Source organism: Oryzias latipes, chromosome 12, assembly GCF_053564925.1.
Source record: "Oryzias latipes strain Hd-rR chromosome 12, Olatipes_Hd-rR_3.1".
Classification (NCBI taxonomy): domain Eukaryota; kingdom Metazoa; phylum Chordata; class Actinopteri; order Beloniformes; family Adrianichthyidae; genus Oryzias; species Oryzias latipes.
Genome location: NC_136248.1, coordinates 30,685,859 through 30,710,000, shown reverse-complemented (window position 1 = coordinate 30,710,000; position 24,142 = coordinate 30,685,859). Strand labels below are relative to the sequence as shown.

Genomic DNA, 24,142 nt, shown 5'->3' with positions numbered 1-24,142 from the left:
AAGGGGGCCAAAATCTCTTATAGGGTTAAAAAAATATCTTCAGAATCGACTAATAAAGCCAAAATGCACATGTCGGGGATAATGAAAATTATTATGGGATGGCCACAGGACCTAAAGCTTAGTGGTAAAGTGTAAAATATTTGACATTTTTGGCATTTTATCACAATTTGACACAAGCTACAGCGATCTTCACAAAATGTCCCACACGCTCTACAAGGCCTAGTCTGCAACCACAATGGAAGTTTTGTCGACCTTTGACCTCAGGAAAAAGGCCGCCATCTTGAATTTAAATGGTCATTTTTATTTCATTTTATTTATTTATTTTACAATCCGCCAATCGGCTTCTGCAAATTTAAACTCGTCTTAAGGATTTTGATCTACCGCCCCCTAACTTTCTGAGCTTCATTGGGATGTTACTTGGGGAATAAACGTTGACTTTAAAGTTTGTAGAGTTTGTGGCGAACTCATAAAAGTGGCGTTTTCTTGTAGCTTCTCGTACCAGAACATTAAGAAAATGTAACACGTGAATCGTTGTTCTCAAGCTGAATGAAACCATGTGACATATGATATGAACAAATTAGGAATGTGGGCGTGGTTAACAAAAAAACAGACAACTGAATATAAAATGGCTGCTATGGAGATAAAACCCACAAGAAAACCGTCTTTTTGAGAAATAAAGTGCTTTTCATTTTGTTTTACAAACTTGTCACGTTCAGATCTGACAGGGCTGTGGGGGCAGAAGGGGGAGAGATGTGGCGTATAGCAGTTATTTACCCTGTGAGGGGGGGGGTCAAAGGGGGCGGCGAGGACGGGGCGGTTAATTTTTTCTTGTTTGGTCTGACTTTTAAAGCTCATCCTGACAAACATTGACCTTTGACCCGACGGCTCTTTCTGTGAAAGTTGGGCGTCTCGTCCTTCATGATGGTTTCCTCTTGGCTGCTTTGTTTCGATTTTCCTTTCAGCTACTATGTATCCGTGGCTCTGCTGATTTACTTCCTGCCCCTGTGCATCATGGGATGGGCGTACATCACCGTCGCCGTCACCCTCTGGGCGAGTAAGATCCCCGGCGACTCGTCGGAACACTACAGACAGCAGCTGGTCGCCAAGCGCAAAGTGATGTGAACCGCCTTGAAGTATGACGGACTCTTGCTCCGGGGCGCAGGTTTGAATCCCGTCTCTCCCGTCAGGTGGTGAAGATGATGATCGTGGTGGTGTGCACTTTCGCCGTCTGCTGGCTGCCGTATCACGTCTACTTCCTGCTGCACCAGTTCTTCCCCGAGCTCTTCGAGCAGCTCTACATCCAGCAGGTGTACCTGGCCGTCATGTGGCTCGCCATGAGCTCCACCATGTACAACCCCATCATCTACTACTGCCTCAACAGCAGGTGCGCCGGCTGTGCCCTCGCCAAATGGCGTGCTGGCGTTTGTCTCGCCGTTCACCCTGTGTAATCTCTGCCTTCACCAGGTTCAGAGCAGGTTTCCAGCAGGTGTTTTGTTGCTGCTCCTCCAGCGCCGCCAAAGAGGAGCTGGAGCTCAAATCTCCCCGGTGTCTGCAAACCCAGGTGGGTCCCAGAACCGCTTTTCCCGCCTCATCTGCTGCTCAGGCGGGAGGTGAGCGGCCAGATGAGACCTCGACGGCGCTCTCATCCTGTTGATCCTGTTTTCAATGCAGACAGAGGAGCGCTCATGCGGAAACGGGGACGTACGGAGCATCATTTGCGGCAAAATTCTCTCCGCCGGGTCATCATTTGTTTCTGTAAATGTGGGCGGAGCTCTTACTGCGTAACAGTGCACCTGCTGAAGGTCTTCCTCCTCATTTACAGCGTCTGCAGGATGACTCAGCAAATCGGGAGAAATACTGACTCAGAAAACTGCAACTCAAAAACTATTTCTAGGACATAGTTTCTGCAGAGCGGCGAGCATTCATTAGAGATCGGCCTCCGAGTTGTGGGCGGGACTGCTTGTGAGGGGCAGCCCCACCCCCCACCCCTCGCCATTGCTGAGAGCTCGGAGCAAAAAACGTCACAAAAACAATCTTTTCCGTCTGCTCCTGATTCACAGTGATTTCATCAGAAACAAGGATACAAGAACATCTTGAAATATTTCTCTAAAATACCTAAATATGGTCACAAATAAGAAAACGAGAGCAGATAAATAAAGCAAATCTTTTAGATTCTATTTCTGAAGACATTTCTTGTTTTATTATTATTATTAAGACCTGATGACATATTTGAGCTGACCATCTGCACGGTACTGTGGGAGTAGAACCCAAAGTGTGATGCCCACCAGGGGCGGAGCTACGGGGGAACAGGGGAGGGGAGCTGCCCTCTCAGCAAAAAGCTTTGCCCCCCCCCCAATTTTTTTTAGCCAACATTAGCATCACTGTTGATAAAATTATCAATATAAGCTTCTTTATTGCTACGGCTTTACATTAGAAACAATCAATCAATGTATTATTAGTAGAGCTCTCATAAAAGAGAGGCAACAAGAGTGCTGAACATAAATCAAATGTAAATAAAATCACTAAATAGGATACAATAACGAAACAATAACAACAATAAAATCAATGAAAGCAATTAAACAATGAAAACACCAAATAAGGAAATTAACAGAAAAAACGAATAAACAGCTGTGCAATATTAAAAAAATACATATTTTAGATCCTTTATCTTGCAACGCTCTCCCATTCCGCTGCCTCCCCTCTTGCCCCCCTTAAATGTTTTAGCTCCGCCCCCTGGATGGCAGGTCTTCATGAAAAGGTGTAGCTCTTCTTCTTTTGCATGTCTTCAGACCTGGGGAACCAAGAACTGTTTCCTTCTGGGCTTTAAAGTTAATTTGATAAAATATACTTTTTTTGTTTTGTTTGTTCATTTTGGGCGCCAGCATTTAGCGGCCAGAAAAATCCAGCGTTTCCTACAAATATCTGCATGTTTCTCTGCGGCAGAAGCTCACAGCTGCTCTGTGGTCAGGCGCTGCTTTCAGGTGTGCTCAGGTGTTTCTACGCCTCGTCTCGTTTTTCAGGGGAGCATTCGCGGCAGCCGGATGGAGACGGTCGTTTCCAGCGCCGTGGATCCTGCGGCGCCGTGCGCTCCTCCTCCCGCCCACGTGGACAGCGCCAACTGCGTCCCGGAGACGTTTGCCAGCACCTCCTGTTGATTCCTCCATGGATGTGACGGTCAGTCGTTTCTAGGCCACCCAACCATCTTCCAGGGCTAGGGCTGCGTGGAAACGGCGAGCAGAGCCAGCACCTGTTGGGCAGGATTACCGGCGGCGTTTGGGCCATGTGAGCAGCAGAGCTCGCTCCGCAGCAGGCGGATCACCGGACGGCTAAATATAGAGGACCCAAATATAGTGGAGCGGAAAACAAAGCCCCTCCAGTTGTGAGGATTTGCTCGTCACCAGACGGCAGTTTGGCTCCAGAACACAACAGAACCTGCTGTTTGACACACGCGTGGTCGGACAGGTGAGACTCACCTGCCACTTCCTGTTTGATGTGACCGGCCTCTCCGTGTGGTTTCAGAGCTGCTGGACAGGTTCCCCCAAAGCAAAAACATTGGTCTTTGATTTGCTGCAGTTCTCTGGCTGCCAAAACAAGCCCGCATCATCAGCCCTCCACCGCCATGCTTGACCATAGCAAACCAATGTTTTCCACAAACATGGTTACATGTGAAACTTCATATTTAAGGTTTCCTTCAAATTAGAATCATATCTGCTGACCTTTTGCTTCTGAGGCGCATTTTTCCGCCTCCATGAGGAACCCCGTTCTGTCCGGGGGTGTGGTTCCAAGTGAGAGGCGGAGCCTGGCCCCCACCTTCCACTCCTGGGGGAAAAATCACAAAACTTCTTCTGGATCCCTTTAATCGGTTTATCTGTTGTTGAACAGAATGTTTGTTTAATGTTCCCTTCTTCAGGCTACAAAAAAACTTTATTGAACTCAAGTTTGTTAACAATGATTAAACAACAAACAATTACATGTGCACCTGTAGTCAATAGTTAAACGATGGAAATTGTTGTGTGTGTGTGTGTGTGTGTGAAATACAGTTTGTTGCTGAAATTCATCGCTGACTTGCGTCTGCATTTCCTTCTTCATGCGACTAATGTTTCATCTGACAGTCAGAACTCACAAAGACGTTCTCCTTTTAACCCTTGTTCTATCCTAGGTACTATAACATTGGGAGTTGGGTCATCTAGACCCACTAGACAGTGCTCTGAACCTTTTTTCTTCAATGATTTGTGATCTTCACTGGTGTCCATGGATTACATGAAATCTTTCCACCTTTATCCACCTTTGTCATGGTAGGGAGAACACGTCAATGGAAGGGGGGGGGGTCATCTAAGATAGCACAAGGGTTAAAGGGTCAAAGAACTTTTTCTTCTAAAAAGGTTTTAAACATATTAAGATAAAAGTAAGTAGGAATAAAAAATCTTTCCTCCTTTAATTGATCTCCAGCTCTCATTAGATCCATTTTCTCCAGAAACTCTGGAAAAACGTCTAAAATGAGTTAACGTTTTTGGACAAATAGATATAATCTCATTTGAAACAGAAAGTTCTGCTCCAGAATCTGAACTTTGGTCCCGTCTCCTCTCATCCCAGCTGCAGGGAAACATGAAGGAGAACTTTGAGTTTCATCCATGTTGGAGGAAACGTTTAGGAAAAGGAACAAAGTCTCCATGAGTCTGAAACCTCCTTTAGCTCTAAGTCGACTCAGAACTTAGCATCTGGCGCCATCTACTGCTTAAACAGAGAATCGCTAACTTCTAAAGTCTTTCACCTGAATGGACCAAACGGAACCAAATCAGATCAGCTGCAGGTTTACGGGGAACCGGGACATATAAGTCAAGGAGGATCGTTTCTGGACCTGCTGCACCATCAAGAGAACATTTAAATAAGACCTCAAGGTGATGAGAACATGGATCAGGTGGGAGTTTCTCAGCCTCAGGGAAACCTTCAACCGATCTGCTCATTTACAGATTTAGATCTTCACTGCTGCGTCTGGGACAAAGGACGGTTCTCGCCTTCTCTTTCTGAGCGCCCAGGGGAAGAACGATCTAATTACCAGGATGCAAAGCAAAAATGTTCATAGAAATTAAAATAAAAGCTGTACAAAAGAGAGAAGGTCAAAAATGTTTCCAAAAATGGTTTATGAAACAAAACGTCTAACTACTTAATACAAATCCTAAATGCTTCAAAGAAAATCTCGTCTTTGAGGTACATGTCTAGATTTTTTGCCTCCATCAGTTTTTTGTCACGGTTTGAAGTGAATCTGTAAAACCTTAACGATGTAAACAATTGGCTTGTGATTGACAGGTGCCTGTCCTGGGTGCCCCACGGTGACCCTGCACAGGTCTAAGCAGGAAACTGAAGATGAAATGGGGGGGGGGGGGGGGGGGACTGTTTTTACAAATGAAAGGAGTTTTTGAGGGGCAGAGGCACCATCAGGGACACACCCACTCACTAGAGTAGGCGGAGCTTAGTGTGGGTTTAGTTGTACAGCAAAACAGGGGACCACAGTGAATGAATGTTTACCGGACAGCACGGTTACCATGGTGATGCTGCAGGATGATGATCATCTGGATGAGATTATTGAGGTTTGTAAACAGTAAAAAGCAGAAATCAATTCAGGATTCTTTATTGTTGTTTCACCACAGGGATAAAATGAAAGTCCTGCCTCTGGTCCCAGAATCCAGTCGATTCTGGAGCTGGAGTCGTCTGGAAGCTGAAAAACTGTGGCGTCCAGATTCAGACTCAAGGCGGCGCCCTTCACATAGGTCAAAGGTGACGCTCACACGGCTGATACTGGTCCCTATATCTCCAATATGGATCCAGACGTCTGTGGAAGACGCCATTTCAGCGCCGTAGACTTAAAAACAGTCATTTTCAAGGAAACAATTGAGTGGGCGGAGCCTCCAGATGAGTCAGAGTCTGAGCTGAAGGTAGAGGACCCAGAAGCCCGCCTCCGTATAAAAGACACTCAAACGGGTTTCGTTTAAACTTCCGCTTCTTTATCGTTTTACAGCGAGTAGGTGTGCAACACCAAACATGCATTTCCACGGACGGCTGAACGCCGCAGTAAACAAACAGCAGTGGCTCCGCCTCTAAAATTGGGAGTGTGAAATATTTACAAACATGCTGGAGTTCGGACAAACGTCGACTCCCCTGAAGGCACCGCGGCGGAAGATACTGACTCTTTGGCAATGATTTGATGTCTCCCTTGTTAAAAGCAACATTTGTCTAAAATGAAAGTGAAATCACGTTTTCCACCTGAAATGACACGACCAGGAAAGTCTGCAAACATCTAAAAGGCGAGCTCCGCTTTTCCTTAAAAATGGCGTTTCTTCAAGACGTGTCCATCAGCTGGCTGTGTTTGTGTCGTCCTGCAGCAGAGGGGTCCGCTCGTCTGTCCCAGAGCGTCGGCTGGAGGCGCCGTCAGCCTCATTTCTCTGTAACACCAGAAAAAAACTGCTCAGCTTCTGCTGATGCACCGGAGCGGAAGCCCACCGTGACGCCAAAACCCACCGTGACGTCAAAACCCACCGTGACTTAAAAACATCCTAAACAAAAGAAGTTCCTTTTACTTTGAAAATTCCTGCTCTTTCCTATTTCTGAAGGCAGAAAAGACCTGAATTCTCTTCAACATAAAACCCTCCTGTACTTCATAATCGATTCCCTCAGAGAATGCAGGTCAGGGTTTCTCATCATTTCAAAAACTGCTCAAAAAAGTGGATTTTACTCAACTTTACTTGGGACATAATCAAGGACCCACTCAGGACCTGACGGACTAGGAAGAAAATCAGGTACTGACTCGGGACCTGACCAACTCTGGACCAACTCCGGACCTGACCCAATCAGGTACCGGCTTATGACCTTACCTTTATGATCTTCTGTACTCAAAAAACAGGTCAGGACAAACAACAAACACTTGAACAAATCCAAACAGCAAGAAGTAAAAAAATCATCAAAATAAACTTCACTGATGGCTGAGGGGTCTGTCGTGGGGGGGGGGGGCTTCCAGGACCTACAACCAAAACTTTAGTCGTCTTTCGTACAAAATGTTTGCTTTTATCTAAACTTAAGTTCCTCTCAAACTTTGACGTTTCAACAATTACAAGAAATTCGTGTTAGACAACGAAGAGGGTCAATTAAACATGAAAATTTCCCCCGGGGGGGGGCCCAACCCCGCTCCTCCAGATCTACCCCCACATACCCCCGCCCAACCCTGTTTGCTGATGAGTACCTGGACCGCGTGTTCAGCCAATCAGAACCACCTGATCCAGATAATCCCAACAGTTTGGAACAGGAAAGGCTGGGTGGTAGAAGGCAGGGACCGGGGTTGGGCCCGCCCCACCCAAACCGTTGTGTTGTGTGTATGTCTTCAAGTGTGGACCCACCTGCAGCACTCAAACTTTTCTCCCGAGTGTCATAGCCGTGAGTGCCCTTTACCTGCCCGTGAGCCGAGGCCTAGAACACGACCACATTGCCTTACACATGAGCCAAGCACAACACTCGTCTGTCACGGGGGAGGGGTCGGTACTCATGCATGATCTGGCTCGGTAACGGGTCAGTCATGCAGTTAATTTGGAGGACATGTGATTGGTAAGTTCAGTAACTGATCTGATGAGGAAGAAATTGATGATAAGAAGAAGGAAGACAAAACTTATTAGACAGGATCTGAAAACTGATCACAGACGTCCGATTCAGACTTTAAACTCAAACTTAAGCCTTGGTCCCACGACCCGAACGGCTGCTAAGTGTTTGTGGGTGGTCCGGGTCCGTAGAAAGGAGCAGGTGAATCTTAAGGGGAGCCCAGATGTACCTTCAAATTCTTTTGAGGCTCGTTTGGACACCTTAAGGAACGTCATGAAAGTGGAACGTACCATTGTTGTGTATGTGGTAGGTGTATCATTTCAGTTCTATCGCCTTTAGTGGTCCTAAGGGGTTCAATTACTTTTAAATTACATCAAGCCTCACATCAAGCTACAGTAAAATGGATATTTTAATCTTTGGATCTGTCAGACAACAGAACACGTCCCGTCATCAAAAAGAAAAAGGTAAAAAATCTCTGAGATTTTTCTGAGATCTCTGAGATAAATCTGAAAAAATCTCTCTAGATCATGTAGAGGTCCATAGGCCCAAATTCAAAGAGCTGAATCTGTCTTCACATGTGTATATCTTCACAGGCTACAGACATACCGGTCAATCGACATTCAAGACATTTAGCCCATAGTGTTCACACTGGACCAGCAGGGAGGGGCTTCTTCTTAATTTTAATTTTTCTAGCGTTAAAGTGGCCACTTCCAATGAAAAACCTATGTAGGGTCAACATAAAAGTGCGTTTTGGGCTTCTGCGTTCAAAACTCTCACGTCTATGCATGTCTATGCATGTCTATGCATAAAACGCACGTTGAAAGTTAAACCTGTTGAACTTTGGCCAATCAGGGACTTGGATTTGGTAGTGATGTATGAATGGCGTCCCTTTTGAAATTAATAATTGCGGTTTGTTTCCGGCTGGAATTCCATAACACCAAGTCTTTCGTGTATCGGGATGGCGCAGTGGAAGGAAAAGTCTGGAGCGACATCCACCAGATTTGCACCACTACGACATTTCCCACCAAATATCTTCCAGTTGAAGGTCCAAGTACCGGTTAGCGTCAGGCCTGTGTCAACACCGTATGCGAAAAGTGCTTTGTGAATCCGTGTTCAGTGCGTTCTTGAAGGTGCGTCGCATGCCTGCTGTCTACGTAGTCCAAAGGGCATATATCATGTAAAATCAACCTTTTCTGGGTTTTTTTTACCTTATTTTTTTAAATAATTTTCTTAAAAACTTTTTAGGTTTTAAGTTTTTTATAAAGTTCATTCCTCACAAAAAAACCAAAGTGGTATTTGATCCATTCACGCATTTCTGAGTATCCCTTTAAGCCCAATCCACAAAACAAGTGGGTTCTCACAGTGTGATGTCACAAAGTGAGGGAAACCCCTTCCAGCTCCGCCCCCAGGGATAACAGACACACCGATTGGTTGGACGCTTTCATGAACAAGATGCACATCCATCTCTGTGAAGTTCAGATGTCCTTTGTTTTCGTTGGTGAAAAGGAGACACGCTGCCGAGGCCGACTCTAGGATGACATCATGAAATGGGCGGGACCCACAAGAAGGGAAAGGCGGAGCTTACTACCGGATAGGAAAATTAGCTGCAAAAAGGACCCTTCGTCCTAAAATGCACCAAAGGTGATAGATTATCATACATATGGACACAGTCTTACTCTGAGAGGTTTAGGAAAAGCAGGATCTAAACCCTTTAAGGGTTTGGAGACTTTGGGACCTGGACCCAGTCCCACAGGTTCTGCTGGTCTCTGCCTTTATATCGGTTCTGCGACTTCTCTGAATCACAGATCAGTCGGTTTAGCTTCATGAAGCCCTTCGTCTGAGCTGAAACTCAATGATCCCTCTTCCAGCTGATTGGTTCTGAATGTGTTTACAAACCCTACCTTCCTTTCTCGTGCAGCTTCTGTTGAGAAACATTTTCAAACATCTCCATGATCACCGTTTCCAACATGCATTCATCAAAGTTCCCGTTAGAAGTTTCGAGTCCAATCTGGTCCCAGAAATCCCTGATTTTGCAATAAATCATATTTTTTTCTGCAGAAATGTTTCTTGATGAGAATCAGAACATTAGATATTTGTATGGATTCGTTTGGGTTTGGATCAGGACGGGCTGGTTTACGAACCCCGGGGTTTTCCGTGACACTGAAGACCTCCACGGGGTTGGAAGACCTCTGCAAACAAACACCAGCCGTTACCGTGACGAAGCGACAAGAACACCGAGATCCCACGCCGCTCTCCGCTAGACCTTGACTTCTTGGTTTATGGCGTTGTAAAGAGACTGTTACCCAACGCGCACACGAGACGGCGATAAGAGCGGCGTGGTCGCTCTCTGACGGCAGGAGAAAGACTCCCACCAGGGTTTTTGGACGGAACCAAAAAGAGCAGAAGACCGTTGGAGGCTGAAGGAAACCAGCAAGACGTCACCGGCGTCCGGCAGCGAAAGGAGCCCCCCCTCATTAAAAAGGGGGAGCAGGTGGATGACGGTTTGGACTTTACCTCTGATGGTCTGTCAGTTAGAGTTCAGAGCTCTGGTTAAAGGCGGGGAGGGGGTGGGTGGGGGAGGGGGGCAGGAGCGACAGAATTTCTTTTTAAATATTTCAGTTTTTATTGGTGGATCACGATGAGATGATCTACCTCCGAAGCCTCAGCCGGAACCAGAGCAGAACCAGCAGACGGGTTCTGTGTTTTCTGGCCAGCGGGCTGAGGGTTCGAATCCTTCCTGCTCCCTCTCCTACCATTCTCGCAAGGACATGCTCCCGCGGCATCATGCAGACGGAACAGTGTGTCGCGCTGGGCGCCATACCTTCACTTTGTGATGGACCACGGACGCCACGACGACGGTGACGAGGCCGAGCGCGATGAGGAGGTACTGCATGTACTCCATGACGGTCGGGAGGACCACCAGGTTGGTGCGGAACGTGTTGAGGACCGGTCCATCGATGTAGCCGCTCTGTTGGCGACAGGAACGCACAGTCAGCAGTTTTCAAAACCTTTATCGACACAAACACAAGTAAACAAACTAAAGTTTACGTGTGTGTGTGTGTGTGCACAAACACACATAAGTAAAACTGAAAAAGGAAATGAAAGAAAAGAGGTAAATAAAACTCAGAAGCTGATAAATTGACTTTTTTTTCTCAACAGGTGAACTTCATTTCCTCCTACAGCAGCTGATCTTCTGCCTCCTCTACAGACAGAACTTCTGATCCTGATCTTTCACCTGAACCCGTCCCGTTCGCTCCTCCCAAACCTTTTTCCCTGTCAGCTGACTCGCCGTCTTTCAGAGACAAACTGCAAACGACGCAGGAAAAAACTGTTCTGCCTAAAAAAGCAGGAAGTTCCTCTACAGAAAAGTCTTTGCTGCGTGACTTCACGAAGAACCACAAACATCCGCGACCTGCGGTCCAACAGGAAATCCAAACGGCTGCGTCTTTGCCCAGCTGTTTTCAACCACAGGAAACGACTTTATATTTAAAAAAAACATCCAAACTGTTTAAACTTGATTAATGATTAAAGTGATTAAAAACACACTTTAAAAGGAACACTTTTAAAGTGATGGACTTTAAACAGGAGAACTGCTCTAGAATAGTGGATCTATATCCTTTAAAGTGACATTTTTTCAAAATAAAAGATTTCAAAAGTTAAAAGTTTTTATCACTTCTAAGGAAATTAAAGTCTCTCCAGAGGATTTATTGTTTATTCTAGAAGGAGAATAATAGTCAAAACTCTCTTAACGTGTCGATTATTTTCCCAAAAATCTATTTTTTTTTTAAAAAGAAGATGCTAAATCTGTTTTTACATCTGTCATTATTTCTTTAATGCTTCAATGAAAATGAGGATTTGGCAGAATTCTGAAGACAGCTAAAAAATATATAACAAAAGTGATTTAAAGTGACGCCAACTGGCTAAAAAATATGTATAGAAAGGACTGAAATAACATTTATAAACCAGGCTAAATCTTTGTGCTGCATCTTACCTCCTCGAACCACAGCAGCGGCATCACCACCTCAGAAATCTTACCAGTTTCACTGAAAGAATGACAAAAACACACACAAAAACACACACAAAGGTGCAAGAAAAGCAGGAAATTGTCACCGGCTTTGAATTAGAGGAAACACAATTCATGAGAAAGTTGGAAATAATCCTCACGTGATTCCTGAAACGCTTTTAATGTAGAGGTTGAGCTGCAGGCGGATGGACACGTTCAGAGGAACGCCCGTCAGCTGCCAGAACACAAACCCGCAGATTATCAGACCTTCTTTGAAAGTCTCCAAACAGTTTTTAAAAACAACAAAAGAAGGAAATTCTCAGGTTAGGAAGCTTCTTTTTATGGTTTGGTTCCACCATCAAGCTGCAATAAAGCTGTGAGATCCAACAATGGGAACAAAGACGCATCTTGAACTTCTATCAGCTGCAGGCCGTCCAGGCCTCAAGGCTGCAGGAGGCGTGAGGGAAGCAGGTCTGATTCCCAGAGCAGCCACTCTTCCTCTGTCACATCTGCTAAAGACGCACAGTTTCTGTTCAAATCCCTGTCCTGCCATTCCTTCTCAACGGCAAACGTCAGAGCAGGCGGCCCAACCCAAGTCTACATTACTGATGATGACCGATGATGAAGATGAGGAGCAGACTGGAGTCTTCAGGTCTTTTCTTTAAGAAGATCAGGAGTCGAAAACTCCAAACAAAACTACTTTCACAAATTCTGTTTCATGTTTTAGAGCGACAATAAAAGAAAAAAATAGACATGAGAACAAAGTCATACAACTATTGGAATAAAGTTATGAAATGATGAAAAAGGAAATTCGAAATCTTACTAGACTAAAGACGTACAATTATGAGAATAAAGTTGACATTTTACCAGAAAAAGGCGTAATTTTCAGTCTGAATACATCCAAACGGACCCTGGTCCTGGACCAGGAAAACCAAACCTAAAGTTGAATCGTTTCTGAGGAGAGCAGCAGTGGTTCGTCCCAAAGAGTGTAAATAAAGATCCTCCATGAGAGGAGATCTGCCTCTGATGCTCAAATCTTTCTGTTCAATCAAGCTTTGACAGACGCCTGAGAATGAACCCGTGGAGGGAAAATCCTCCTCTTCTATCCGTTTATCCTGGTTGCTGCACAGGAATTCCTCCCAGCTTCTCTGGATTTTGAAAAGTTGTTGGATTTAAGGAAACGTTTTTTTCTTTTTAGTTTTTTTTTTTTTTGGATACATTAATCGCTTTTTCTTCGACTTTGCAAAACGTCCAGGATTCCACTTCCTGTTTAACAATGAAGACATCTTTTTTCCTCCTAATGATGTGTGGATGCGTTTCACTGCCATGTCTCTGCATTTCCTCTAATCATTGATTATAGAAAACTGACATTTGACATTTGCTGAAGCTTCAGGTCGGAGGTTTTCAGGGACGAACGGTCTACAGATTCAGATTCAGACGGTAGAAAAACATCATAAGCAGGATTGTGTGGGATCATTTCAGGACGAGACGTTTGGAAAGACTCGAATCGGGCTTCAGCCCGGATGGGCTTTGGGACGACGCTCTCCTGAGATGCAGGCTCCACCCCCACCGCCAAACTCTGTGCGTCGCTGCAGGAGGACCGAGTCCGTCAGAAAACCGGGTTAGGTGGCATCAACCCAACAGTCTGATGGGAGGCAGATGTTCGGACGGTTCTGAGCCACACTGACGAGGCTTTTGGCTCCTTCTCCCTGAAGTTCAGCAAATGGTCAGAAGACGCCAGAAAACTCGCCATAAAGGGTGTAGCTGACAGGAAAATGACAGCCCAAAGAGGCTCTGAATGGCAGCCACGGAGCAGATTGGGTCCATATGCGGTTCTGATGGACAGTTAATCCCGTCCAAAGCGGACACGAGTGGCTCAGGATCAGGAGGAGGAATGCAGCTGCAGGCGGTTCTCCGTGCAGCTTCGGATGAAGGAAAACAGGATTTACTGAATAAACAAAGAAACTCGGAAAATTATTTTCATCTAAAAGAAAAGAGAATTTTCATTTCTTAGGCTGATAAAACTAAAAGCATTTGAAAAAATGAATGAATTTGGTTTTAAATGCAGATGTTAAGAATAATTTGGTTTTAACAGCAGTAAAAATTTAAAAGATTTATGTTTAGTATTAAAAAAAATTAAAAATCATGTCTATAACACGGACACACTGTGGCTTAAAATAGAACCAGAAACACGGAAAGAAATTACAACTAAGATCACGCCTTTGTTTTTACATTCACGATAAAATTTGTTTTAAAAAACTTTGTTTTGTTTTTTAATTGAACACATTACATTTTTTTAATCGAATACAATGTTTCCGTATAAAATTCCTCATGGATAAAAAAATGAATCAATTCCTTTTGGTAAATCAGGTTTAATCAGATCTTAATGTTAAAAATATGTTTTTGTGCTAAATAGGGATTTTAAATGTCAAAGTTTTAAGGTAAAAACCACATTTTCAGTCCTCTAAATACATTTTAACAGGAAAAATAAATGGATTTTTAAAAACATGTCTGCCGTTAGAAAAGTCTGAATTTTTTCTTTATTATATTTTGTCGTGGCTTATAAGGCTGAGCGGTTTCTGCAACAGAACATTTCTAAAATTCAAAGAAGCTCTTTCTCATCCCGTTTAGTGAAAAACGGTTTGGTATTTTTTAAAAACCACAAAGGAGCTGAAGATTCGCCTGCAGGAGGAGTCGAATCTGCAGATCAGCTTTCTGGAGAAGCTCCCAGCTGAGATTATCGGGTTATTTCCATTCTTCTTTCAGACTCCACTTTTCTTTTTCTTCTTCTTAAGTGACTTTATTTCTACGTCTACGCTCACACTACAGTCAGTCACTCAGATAATTGTGTGGCAGTTGGATTTGAGATGTGCGGGTTTCCGTTTTCCCATCATGCAAATGTGTTTCCTGGATCGTCCCGATTGAGTGAGTGAGCGAGTGAGTGAGTGGGCGTGAGGGCGGACTGAAGGAACCTCTCCTGAGCTTCGATCTGCACACGCCGGCTCCTTATCCAGAGCCGCGCTATGAACGGCCCTCATTACGGAACCTTATCGCAGCTTCCAATTACCTTATCGGCTGTGGCGCGAGCGATAAGGGGCAGCGGGCTGTTACGTAAGGAGGCGGCGCCGTTTGGTAACAGCGTTCTGTTGGGTTAACTGCTTCACATCAACAGGCGGAGCATCGAAACCGTCGGACGTCTCAGCTGCATGCCCCCCACCCCCTCCCCCCGTGCAACTCAGGGAGCGGCGCCGGGACCAGACGCGTTCCATCGCGGACGCCTCACGCTCTGAGCAAAGGACACAAGTTCTTGGACGACGCCGGACTAAGATGCTCGGTCCAGAACGCCATCAAGAACATTAACCCCCCCACCCCCACCACCCCACCTCATGAGACCTCCTTCTGCTGGAGCGTCTGACGCTACCAAACATCTGAAAGGCATCAAACCCCTGTGAGCTTCTGCACACCCAACAGAAGGAATCCAGCAGCTTTGACGGCGAAAGGAGGAGGGGGGGGGGGGGGGGGTGCTCACCGGGTGGATGTCGATGAAGAGGCCGTGTTCCTCCTCGGTGGGATTCAGACCCAGCACGTAGTCCTGCAGCACTGGGTCGGCGTTGAAGAAGTGGGGATGGGAGATGAAGACCGGAGAGTCTGGAGAGAAGAGAGGAACCTGAAAACGGCGAGGATCTGACCCCGGATGATCGGACGGAGAACCGCGTTCAGATCAGGGTTGATTCTGGTTTTTTAGACACATTGTCATGACGAATCTGCTTGATCAAATGAAAAACCCAGATTATAAAAACTAACTCCTTAGCTCGGAGCTGGAGGAGCAGAAACTCCAGTTTCTCTGACAGAGTAATCAGATTACTTCATCCTGAGGGTGCAGGAGATCATCAGCCACGTTTTGAGCGCAGCACACACGTGACAAGTTCAGAGTAAATATTTGTTGACCTTCCAGAGCGTGCGGGACCTAAATGTAAAGACGACCTTTGGGGCGCCGGCGTGCGCCAACTCACTGTGGCGGCAGCTGCTGACGTTCAGAAGACCCGACTGCCTGCAGGGGCAGAACCCCTGGTTGGGCTCGTACTGCGACCCGTTGGCAAACATGGTCCTTGGCGCCACGAACCTATACAGGGGGATCCCCAGCATCTCGCCTGTGCGCTGGTAAACCAGCTCCAAGGATCTGAGCAGGAACAGGAAGTGACAACGTCAGGCTGAGGCGGGAGGCTGCGGGGCAGGAAGGCGGTTCACCTGCAGGCGTCGGGGCTGTAGAAGGGTAAGGTGCTCTCTTTGGTCATGAAGGGAGGCCACATCTGTCCGGCTGTGCCGTTGATCATGTTGCACTGGGGGGTCCTCCAGTAGCTCAGCTGTTGAAGGGGGGACAGTCAGATGGGTCACATGACAGGGAGACGGGTGGCGCCGACACCTCACCTGGGTCAAACCGTTCCAGGAGTCGACTCTGTGGACCTTCCTGATGTCGTCTTTCCCCGTGTTGATGGTGAACAGGCCGGTGTTGGAGTTATTGAACTGAAAGCACGACAGAAACGTTTAAAAGTCACAACTTCCACTGAAAATCCTGTTTTTAACGTGTTCCTGCTGCATTTTTCTGATGATGGAAGACAGAAATGTTCAAATTAAGCTTAAAACTGCATTTACTGAGTATTTCTTTATTCAAATCGCTGTGAATCAGACCAAAAGTTTCTTTATAAAGATCGTATTTGTGACATAGAAAGCCCCCTGCTCCGCTCCGTTCTGGTCCCGCCCACTGAACTCCTGCCGCTCTGCAGAAACTATGTCCTAGAAAACGACACAGGTTTACGGAGTTTGGCTAAAATCGGCATAATTCTAATGAAAAGACGACTGGGAACGCTTTTTCAAATAGATCGGAGAGGGACTTTGAGGTCCTGTACGGAGAAAAGGTTTTCAGAAGGAACAGCAGCTCCCATCCGTTTAAGTCAATCGTCCCGTTTAAAGGTGTTTGTCTTGTAACCCTTGTGCTGTCTTAGGCACTGTAACATTGGGAGTGGGGTCATCTAGACCCACTAGACAGTGCTCTGAACCTTTTTTCTTCAATGATTTGTGATCTTCACTGGTGTCCATGGATTACATGAAATCTTTCCACCTTTATCCACCTTTGTCATGGTAGGGAGAACACCTCAATGGAAGCGTAGGGTCACCTGGACCCCATAGGACAGCACAAGGGTTAAACATGAATATTTGTTATGGTTCAATTGTCATTCATGAGTTATAGACTGATCCTGATCACTCGCGTCTCTGCTGCCTGACAGGAGTGTTTTGGTCTGAGATGCCCCGCCCACTTTGAAGCGACCAAACCTATATTCCCATTTTGGACTCGTCTGTGAAACCTTCAACCAAAATCTTGGTCTCGTGTTCTGAGCAAATGCTGATCTCTGCAGTCACACTTCCTCACACGTGTTCCTTTTTAGACAAAGTTCTGCCCCATTTAAAGAAACTGGTTTTAAAAAGGGAAAGTTACCCCGGAGTCTCTGTCCCTCAGCTGAATCTCGTGGAGAACCCCTCACCTCGGCGAAGAGTCCAAACTTCCCGGAGGAGGGAAGCATGCCGGGCAAGTACTGGTTTAGGAAGTCCACCAGTTTGCTGTCATAGCCCCACATCAGCTCCCCCACCGTCTTGGTCAGGAAGGGACCCTCTTTGAAGGTCTTGAAGGTGGCGCTGATCAGCAGACGCAGGGCGTAGGGCAGGTTCTCCATCATCACGGCGGCACTCTGCAAAACACAGCCGAGCGTGAGGAACCAACCGCACAAATTTGGGAGACGTCCAGCGGTCGCCCGGGCCTCACCAGAACCAGCATGTTGGGAACCGTGACCAGGTCAGACTCGTTCCCCACAGACATGGACGGCTCGAAGTAGTAGGTCCGGTATTCTCTGTAGGACACTGTGTAGTTGGGGTGAAACGTGATGTTCTCTTTCTGGCAGCGCTTCCTGGAAAACACAAAGGAAACTCCTGGTTTTCAGGAAAGACGTTGGTTCCTGAGAGGTTCCAGGCTGCCTCTTTCTCAGCCTTTCAACGTTTCTAAGCTGAACAATCTAATGCGGTTTCTGCTGATCAAAGAACCAAGGAGGTCCACCAAAACCACACGACCTCCACAGATCAGAGCGCTGGCAGAAAGGCCCACCACCTCTATGTAGATTCAGAGGACAGAAACCTTCAAGCAGCAGCACCAGTTTCTGTCAGACTTTGGATTTCTTCCTGGGTTTGACCAAAGCCTCCGGTCACAGACGTCATCACGACCTTGACCTTGGTGCAGAGGAGAAGTGGAGCCGATATATTTGATTTCATATCTTTTCAAGGCTTTCGGGTTGGAGCCTCAGACTTGACATAAATTTACAGCCCGTATGATTCTGGATTTGCAGATCTAGATCTTTACAGTAATGTTACGTCTTCTTAGGGTGATGTCACACATATTGCACTGGTGCTTTTTCTTACGTGGAAAAAGTAAAAAAAGTTGGTCTTTGCGTGAAATTTTCACAGATCAGGAATGACCCACAGAAGAAGTACGAATAAAGCACGGAAAAAAAAAACACCTAAACTAAACGAGAACTTGAACCATGTGTTAAAATTGTGCTGTTTAAATGCAATTTATATGCGATTCGTGAATCAATAACGTAATTTGAACCCGATATGTGCGCGGAAACGCGATATTAAAGTTATACATTGGTGGTTCATGCGTGAAAAGTCCATCAGACAAATGTAGAACCGTCGTGGAAAGACACAAATTTGCGTCTGCATTTCACGAAAAATCTCACGCAACCGCGTAAAGATTTACGTAATACTTGAGTATAGGCTACGTCAAATACGCGTAAACGCATAACTTTACACTGACCTAAAATTTTTAACAACCTAAAACCGAATTCATTGGACAAAACCCTCGACGGACATCTGTGCACATCGACGAACGCAGAAAACACGCTTGGCTCACGAAAGAACGTAACGCCATACGTGGAAAATGTGTGACGCGGCTTCCACAGCCTGTTTCTGAACGATGGACGGAGCTGGATGGACGTGTTGGTGCAACAGGGACACAGGCGTGGAGCGTCCCGTCCCGGCGCACCTGTACACATAGGGGCCCCTCTGCTCCACCATGGGCTTCTCTCCTTTCAGGACCTCCTCAGGGTTCAGGACGTTGAAGAAGTAGACAGACATGAAGAAGGGCACGGGCAGGTCCTTCCACATGGTGTAGGACATGTCGTTCTTCGGGTCGATCATCGTGTTCTGACAGAAACAAAAAATACAAAGTAAAAATTAAAAAAGGGGGAAAAAAGCATTTTTGGTTCTGAATCCAGAATCTATTGAATCGTCTGGATTTGCACATTTCGGTTTAATGTCAAGACATTTGAATAAAAGAAATGAAGACAATTCAATGAATTTGATTAAGTGTGAGAACATGTGTCAGGGCTAAACCCTTTCAGCAGTTTTAAGGTCAGTTTTTAGGTCTATCTTCGTATTTTTTCTAATTATTCTATCAAGAATTGGATTTGAATCGGCCTAAAAACGGTCGGAGTCATTATTCGAACTGAGGTCTGTCCCGGTCCCGAGAGAATAAAAAGCGGGAAAAGAAGTGAGCCACAAAACTGGGACATCCCGCACGTTTCTACCCCTTTAATCATATCTATGCGTTTGAACAGAGATAAGTTATCTCCGGCAGCGATGCATCAGAAAACAGAACCAGGAATTTGGATCTTATTTGGAAAACATCCGCGTGTTCATGACTTCTGCGACAGTAATTTAGGTTTCGTCCCATTTCTGTCACTTTTATCTTGGTATCTTCCATTTCCGTTAGTGGAGGGTCAGCAGATTTGACCGTATTTTGGGGGTTGCCTCATTCATTTTACAATAGCATTTTAGAAAATAACGTGAATTTTTTTGTGTTTATCTGACATTTCTCGTAATAAAATAATTTTTGAAAATATTTTTTACAACATTTCTACACCTAAATTGCACTTTATCGATGCTTTTATTTACAGACGTGAAGATTTTCTTCGCACTTCTAAATAAATTCGAAGTACTTTGGCGGTTCGGTGGTTCCGCTTACCTTCTCCACCTGGTCGTCGATGATGATCGGACCCACAAAAACCAGAACGGTTCCGAAAAACACCATCAACACACCCGCCACGATGAAGCCGGCTGTCAGCCTGGCTTTATTTACGCCCATGACAGTGACAGTTCGGCAGAACCGCGCTTTGTTTACGTCCAAACTTCAGCCGAGCGGCACCAGCGAGCTAGCTTCTCTGCTTCTCCACCTTCAGCACCACCTGCACACTTTCATGGTCACCCAAAGTCCACTTCTGCACCGGTTTACTCCTTTGATCACCGTTGCCGACCTTCTGATGTTGTTGCCCCATTTAAAGTCTATTAGTGGTGACGCTTTCGACGCGCGAGGAACTCTGGGAAATGTCGTTCATCTGATACAAGTTAGATAATTTTTGGAATTTTTAGAAGATTTAAATGGAAACACATCCTGGACAGCCAGTTATTATTATTATTCTTTTTTTTGTTTTGTTAAAAAAGATTAAAAAAAATATTTTTTTTACAATAAATAAAGTTTTCCACAAATTATTTAAATTAAAATAAACCAACAATGGCCCTGTTTAAAAAAATTATTGTGTAGGCTTAGTATTATACTACAACTTTTTTAAGTAAGCTTTTTTTTTACTACTACATCAACACAACATAAGTGTGTTTTACTTTATAACATTTGATTAGCATTTCTGCTACTTCACAGATTAAACATTAGCCACATTTATGAGAAGCTGATGCAGTTTAGACTTTTGCAGCGGCGATAGCCCCTCGTGATATAGCTGACAAAGATAAATGTTTGCTTTAGCTGTTTGCTTTTTTACATAAAAACAGGTGCAATCATATTATGATCTGCGCCACAGTTTCTTATCTGATAAATGGAGAACGTCAACTGCTGCTTGATAGTGTCATAAAGATAAGTCAATGTTGGAAACTTAACACCTACAATAAAAAATAATCAACACTGTAAATGACTTTGAATGAGTAAATCCTTTCAGCTCGATCTGCCGCACAATGAAATCCACCAAACTCAGCTGTCAATATCTCGGTAATATAACTCATTTATGACCTTCAGTGACCATAGGTCATGTGACAAACAGACTTTTCTAGGTCTGCCACTATAATAACAGTTTCACAATTCCTCTAAGGTGGATGTCATGATGCTCCCATAGTAACCTTTAGTCAGGGAATATATATATATATGATCCATGGGGCAATGCAAAAGTACAGATTATAGTTATTTCAAGAAGTTCAGCTCACAACAAAAACAAAAAACAGCAACAAGGGAGAAAAAGAGCAAAAAAATAAAAGAGACAACTAAAAACAGAACGGGAAAGAACAACAAAATGGCCAAGAAAAAAAACAAAAGCAGCAAGAAAAATTAAAAGTAAAAGTAAAACAAAAACGAAAATAAAAAATAAAAAGAAGAACAAAAATAACAAAAACAATTAAAGAGAAATAAATAAATAGATAAATAAATAAAAACAACAACCAAATAAAAACAATAACAAAAATAACAACAACAGCAAAGTAACAACACAAAAAAGAAGCATATAAATGACAAAAAAAACATGTTTTACATGGTAACTTCTGGATTTTCAGCTTTACTTTTAAGCAGAACTCACCGTTCCCGCCTGAACATTTGCTGGAAAAAGCATCTTTTCTGAAATAGATTCTAACCTGAGGTTCACCTGTTTAATAAAATGACTCTGGAGAGAAAAGAATCCTCAATCGCCACACTTTGAAGGGAAACCAGTGTTTGTCTTGACTCATTCTTGAGAGGAAAAGAGGAAAGGGACACAGTTTTTTTTGTCTGATGAAGTTCAAAAGAAAGAAAACCAGAATAACCTTCACCAGCTCCAAAAACCCGGTCCAGGCCTGGAGGCTTTGGAGAGCAGAAGCCTGCTGACGTAAATCCAACAGCCTTTCCTAAACTCCTTTCACGTCTCAGTTTGACAAGTTGATGTTTCTCCTCATAGAAGTACATTTTGACATTTTTACAAAAAGCTAGTGTTTGCTCGTCTGCACTGCATCTGTTTGGAGTCTTCTGGGCTCTCAGCGTTTTCCGTCACAGAGAAACGAGCGACGCCAGGATTTGGCTCCGGTTTCATATGAGATGACTGGGAGACTGTGCAGCTGAGAAACGTGGATCATATGAAGCAAACTAGTGATCCAAACCGTTCTTACGACTCTGCAAATGAGTGTTTGGAGGAAACCGATCCTGTTTTCACGGTGGTTTGATAAAAGAAGCGGCAGCGGTGACAATGTTTCCACAAAACATCTCACAAAAGCGTACAACTTTAGCTGGAGCAAAGAAAGAATTTAGAAACCCATGTTAGTAAAAACACATGAAAAGTTAACATTGATGACATTTTTGGAAAAAAAAGAATCCAGTTGAAAGTTTGTTAATGAGACAGATTTAAAAAAAAAAAGGTTTGTCAGATAAAATAGTTGCATTCACACAAACATGTTGTTATATTAATCCTCATCAGACACAGTTTTTAGAGTCATTACTTTAAAAATAACAAGAATCTTAAAGATAATACCATATATGACACTGTCAGTACATTAGATTAATTTCTATAATGATGTTTTGGTTATGATTAATGTATTTATTTATCATTATTTTGTTTTTATTGTTATTTTAAATCAAAAAAGATTTTAAATTAATAGATTTGTTTACTTTTATACAGTATTTCCAGTTGTATATTGTCTTTTACCTCTTATGTACTTTTGAGTAGTTATTAAAATTAGTTTGTTTTTTCCTCTATAATATTGACCTGCTAGGGAAGTACGGGTGTTAATTAGCCTGTGGCTAAAATCCAGCATTTTTATTCTTAATTTTCCCCGTTTTAATAAATAAATATTGAAACTTTTTGCCAGGAACCACTTTTTTGTCTTATCTTACTGCTTTTGTAAGTTTTTCTCCTTTTTTGTCCATTTTAAATTCATTTTAGAACAATTATTTTGTCATTTTTATCCGTGACCTTTGACCTTTTGAGGTTCACGCAGCAGCAGGAGGAGGACGCTTTTGGGTTTCAAACCTGCAAACCGCCTCAGGGGACTCACCTTCCCGACCTGGTACCTCATCATAGCCGGTCCCGTGAAGGCAGAAATAAGTCCGAACGTCAGCGTCACGGCCCCCGCCGCCACAAAGCCGATGGCTACTTTGGCTTTATCGATGGCCATGGTCAGAAAAACCAAAGATGTGACGGACAGAGCTGCTGAAGACCAGCAGAGACACAGCAGCAGGGCTGGGGGGGTGGGCTGCTTTTATGGTCCAGCTCCTCCCGCCCACCTCCATCCTCTCCTCATTGGCTCTGCAGCTGTGTCCATCCCACACAAGTCAGATGACTGAAGGTGTCATTGATCTGGATTGACGTTTCTGCAAACGGAGAGCTTTACTCAACACTGAGGTGATTGACGGCATCACTCAGTTGTCCTGCAGATAAACGCAACTGAATCAAGGAGCAGATATGGAGACGTTCAGACTCATGTGAGGAGAGGCAGGAGGACAAATCACAAGACACAGTGAGACGTCAGTCCTTACATCACCTGGTCTGATGGTGGCTTTCGTGTTCCTGAAGGCATCACGGACGCCGCAGTTCTCACGCACGAAGCAGAAGAGTTCAGAGGTAAATCCACGCATAAACTTCCATTTTCCTCCATCATCCTGGCAGCTACATCAGTTTGTGTGTGGTCTGCTGTCAGGACAAAAGAGGGACAAATGAGTTAAAAACAAAAACAAATAGACAAAATTTACTGAATAATGTTACGAAAATTCAAAATAAACTTGGAAAGGACCTGTCACACAGCCACTACGCACATTTTGTGCATATTGCATGGATGAAAGTTGGTCACACGTGAATTTACCTGCAAATAGTGAGAAAAGTTGAGGTGAAATGTTCACAGATGTCACATGAACCGCGCTAAAACCACGGAGGAGGTACGAATGAAGCACGCAGAGAACTAAACTAAATCCAAATATGGCCCAAAATGTGTTCATCAATTCCACAATTTGAAGGTAATAAGCGTGCCGTATATGCGATGTAAAAGTTAAGTCCAGTTGTGTCACGTTCTGAGTTGGAGATGCTCATCCACGCTTTTATTTCATCTAGTCTTGATTACTGCAACTCCATCTTCACACGCTTCAGCAAAAACTCTTTAGAACGGCTCCAGGTTGTCCAGAACTCTGCTGCAAGGCTTTGAACGAAATCATCCAAGTTTTCACACGTCACCCCGTTGTTAATCCAGCTGCACTGGCTCCCCATCCTGGTTTTAACACACACAGCTCTTAATAGCCAAGCAGCGGTCTACATAAAAGACCTTTTGCAGCCGTACACCCCCAGCAGGTCCCTGAGGTCATGTGACCCCAGACTTTGTAAGACTGTGAGAACTGATCTGCAGCTCACAGAGCAGACTCACCGCCTGGTATGAACACGTCGGCTCTACGAGAGGCAGGAGAACCGCGGAGAACTGGAACATGAGGATTTAGGTTAA

General features: G+C 44.4%; 2 protein-coding genes across 8 annotated transcripts in view; one reads left to right on the top strand and one right to left on the bottom strand.

Moving 5' to 3' along the window:
* The window catches only part of tacr1b (tachykinin receptor 1b), a 10,561-nt gene extending 6,504 nt beyond the window's left edge, over positions 1–4,057 (top strand). The window contains exons 4-7 of one of the 2 annotated variants that reach the window (XM_011481385.4): positions 963–1,113; positions 1,188–1,384; positions 1,465–1,561; positions 3,021–4,057. In XM_011481385.4, the coding sequence (XP_011479687.1) occupies positions 963–1,113; positions 1,188–1,384; positions 1,465–1,561; positions 3,021–3,155 (580 nt within the window). In that variant the 3' untranslated portion in view covers positions 3,156–4,057. Of the gene's footprint in view, positions 1–962; positions 1,114–1,187; positions 1,385–1,464; positions 1,655–3,020 lie in introns of those variants that run through there. The other variant, NM_001278894.1, reaches the window with a different exon arrangement.
* A 1,923-nt stretch (positions 4,058–5,980) lies between these two features.
* On the bottom strand, positions 5,981–22,892 carry scarb1 (scavenger receptor class B, member 1). Of its 6 annotated transcripts, none has more exons than XM_004074477.5 (14): positions 22,712–22,892; positions 18,678–18,838; positions 17,406–17,547; positions 17,128–17,331; positions 16,016–16,111; positions 15,836–15,951; positions 15,601–15,767; positions 15,117–15,235; positions 11,749–11,822; positions 11,576–11,627; positions 10,406–10,552; positions 9,726–9,773; positions 7,389–7,458; positions 5,981–6,440 (listed from the first exon to the last, which is right to left on the bottom strand). In XM_004074477.5, exons 1-14 carry the CDS (start codon positions 22,829–22,831, stop codon positions 6,433–6,435), a joined length of 1,524 nt encoding a protein of 507 aa, XP_004074525.1. In that variant the 5' UTR covers positions 22,832–22,892; the 3' UTR covers positions 5,981–6,432. The 6 variants fall into 6 exon arrangements, with proteins under 6 accessions (XP_004074525.1, XP_011479718.1, XP_078812197.1 ...); XM_011481416.3 differs by lacking the exon at positions 22,712–22,892 and adding an exon at positions 19,659–20,012; XM_078956071.1 differs by lacking the exon at positions 9,726–9,773.
* Between the last annotated feature and the right edge of the window lie 1,250 nt (positions 22,893–24,142).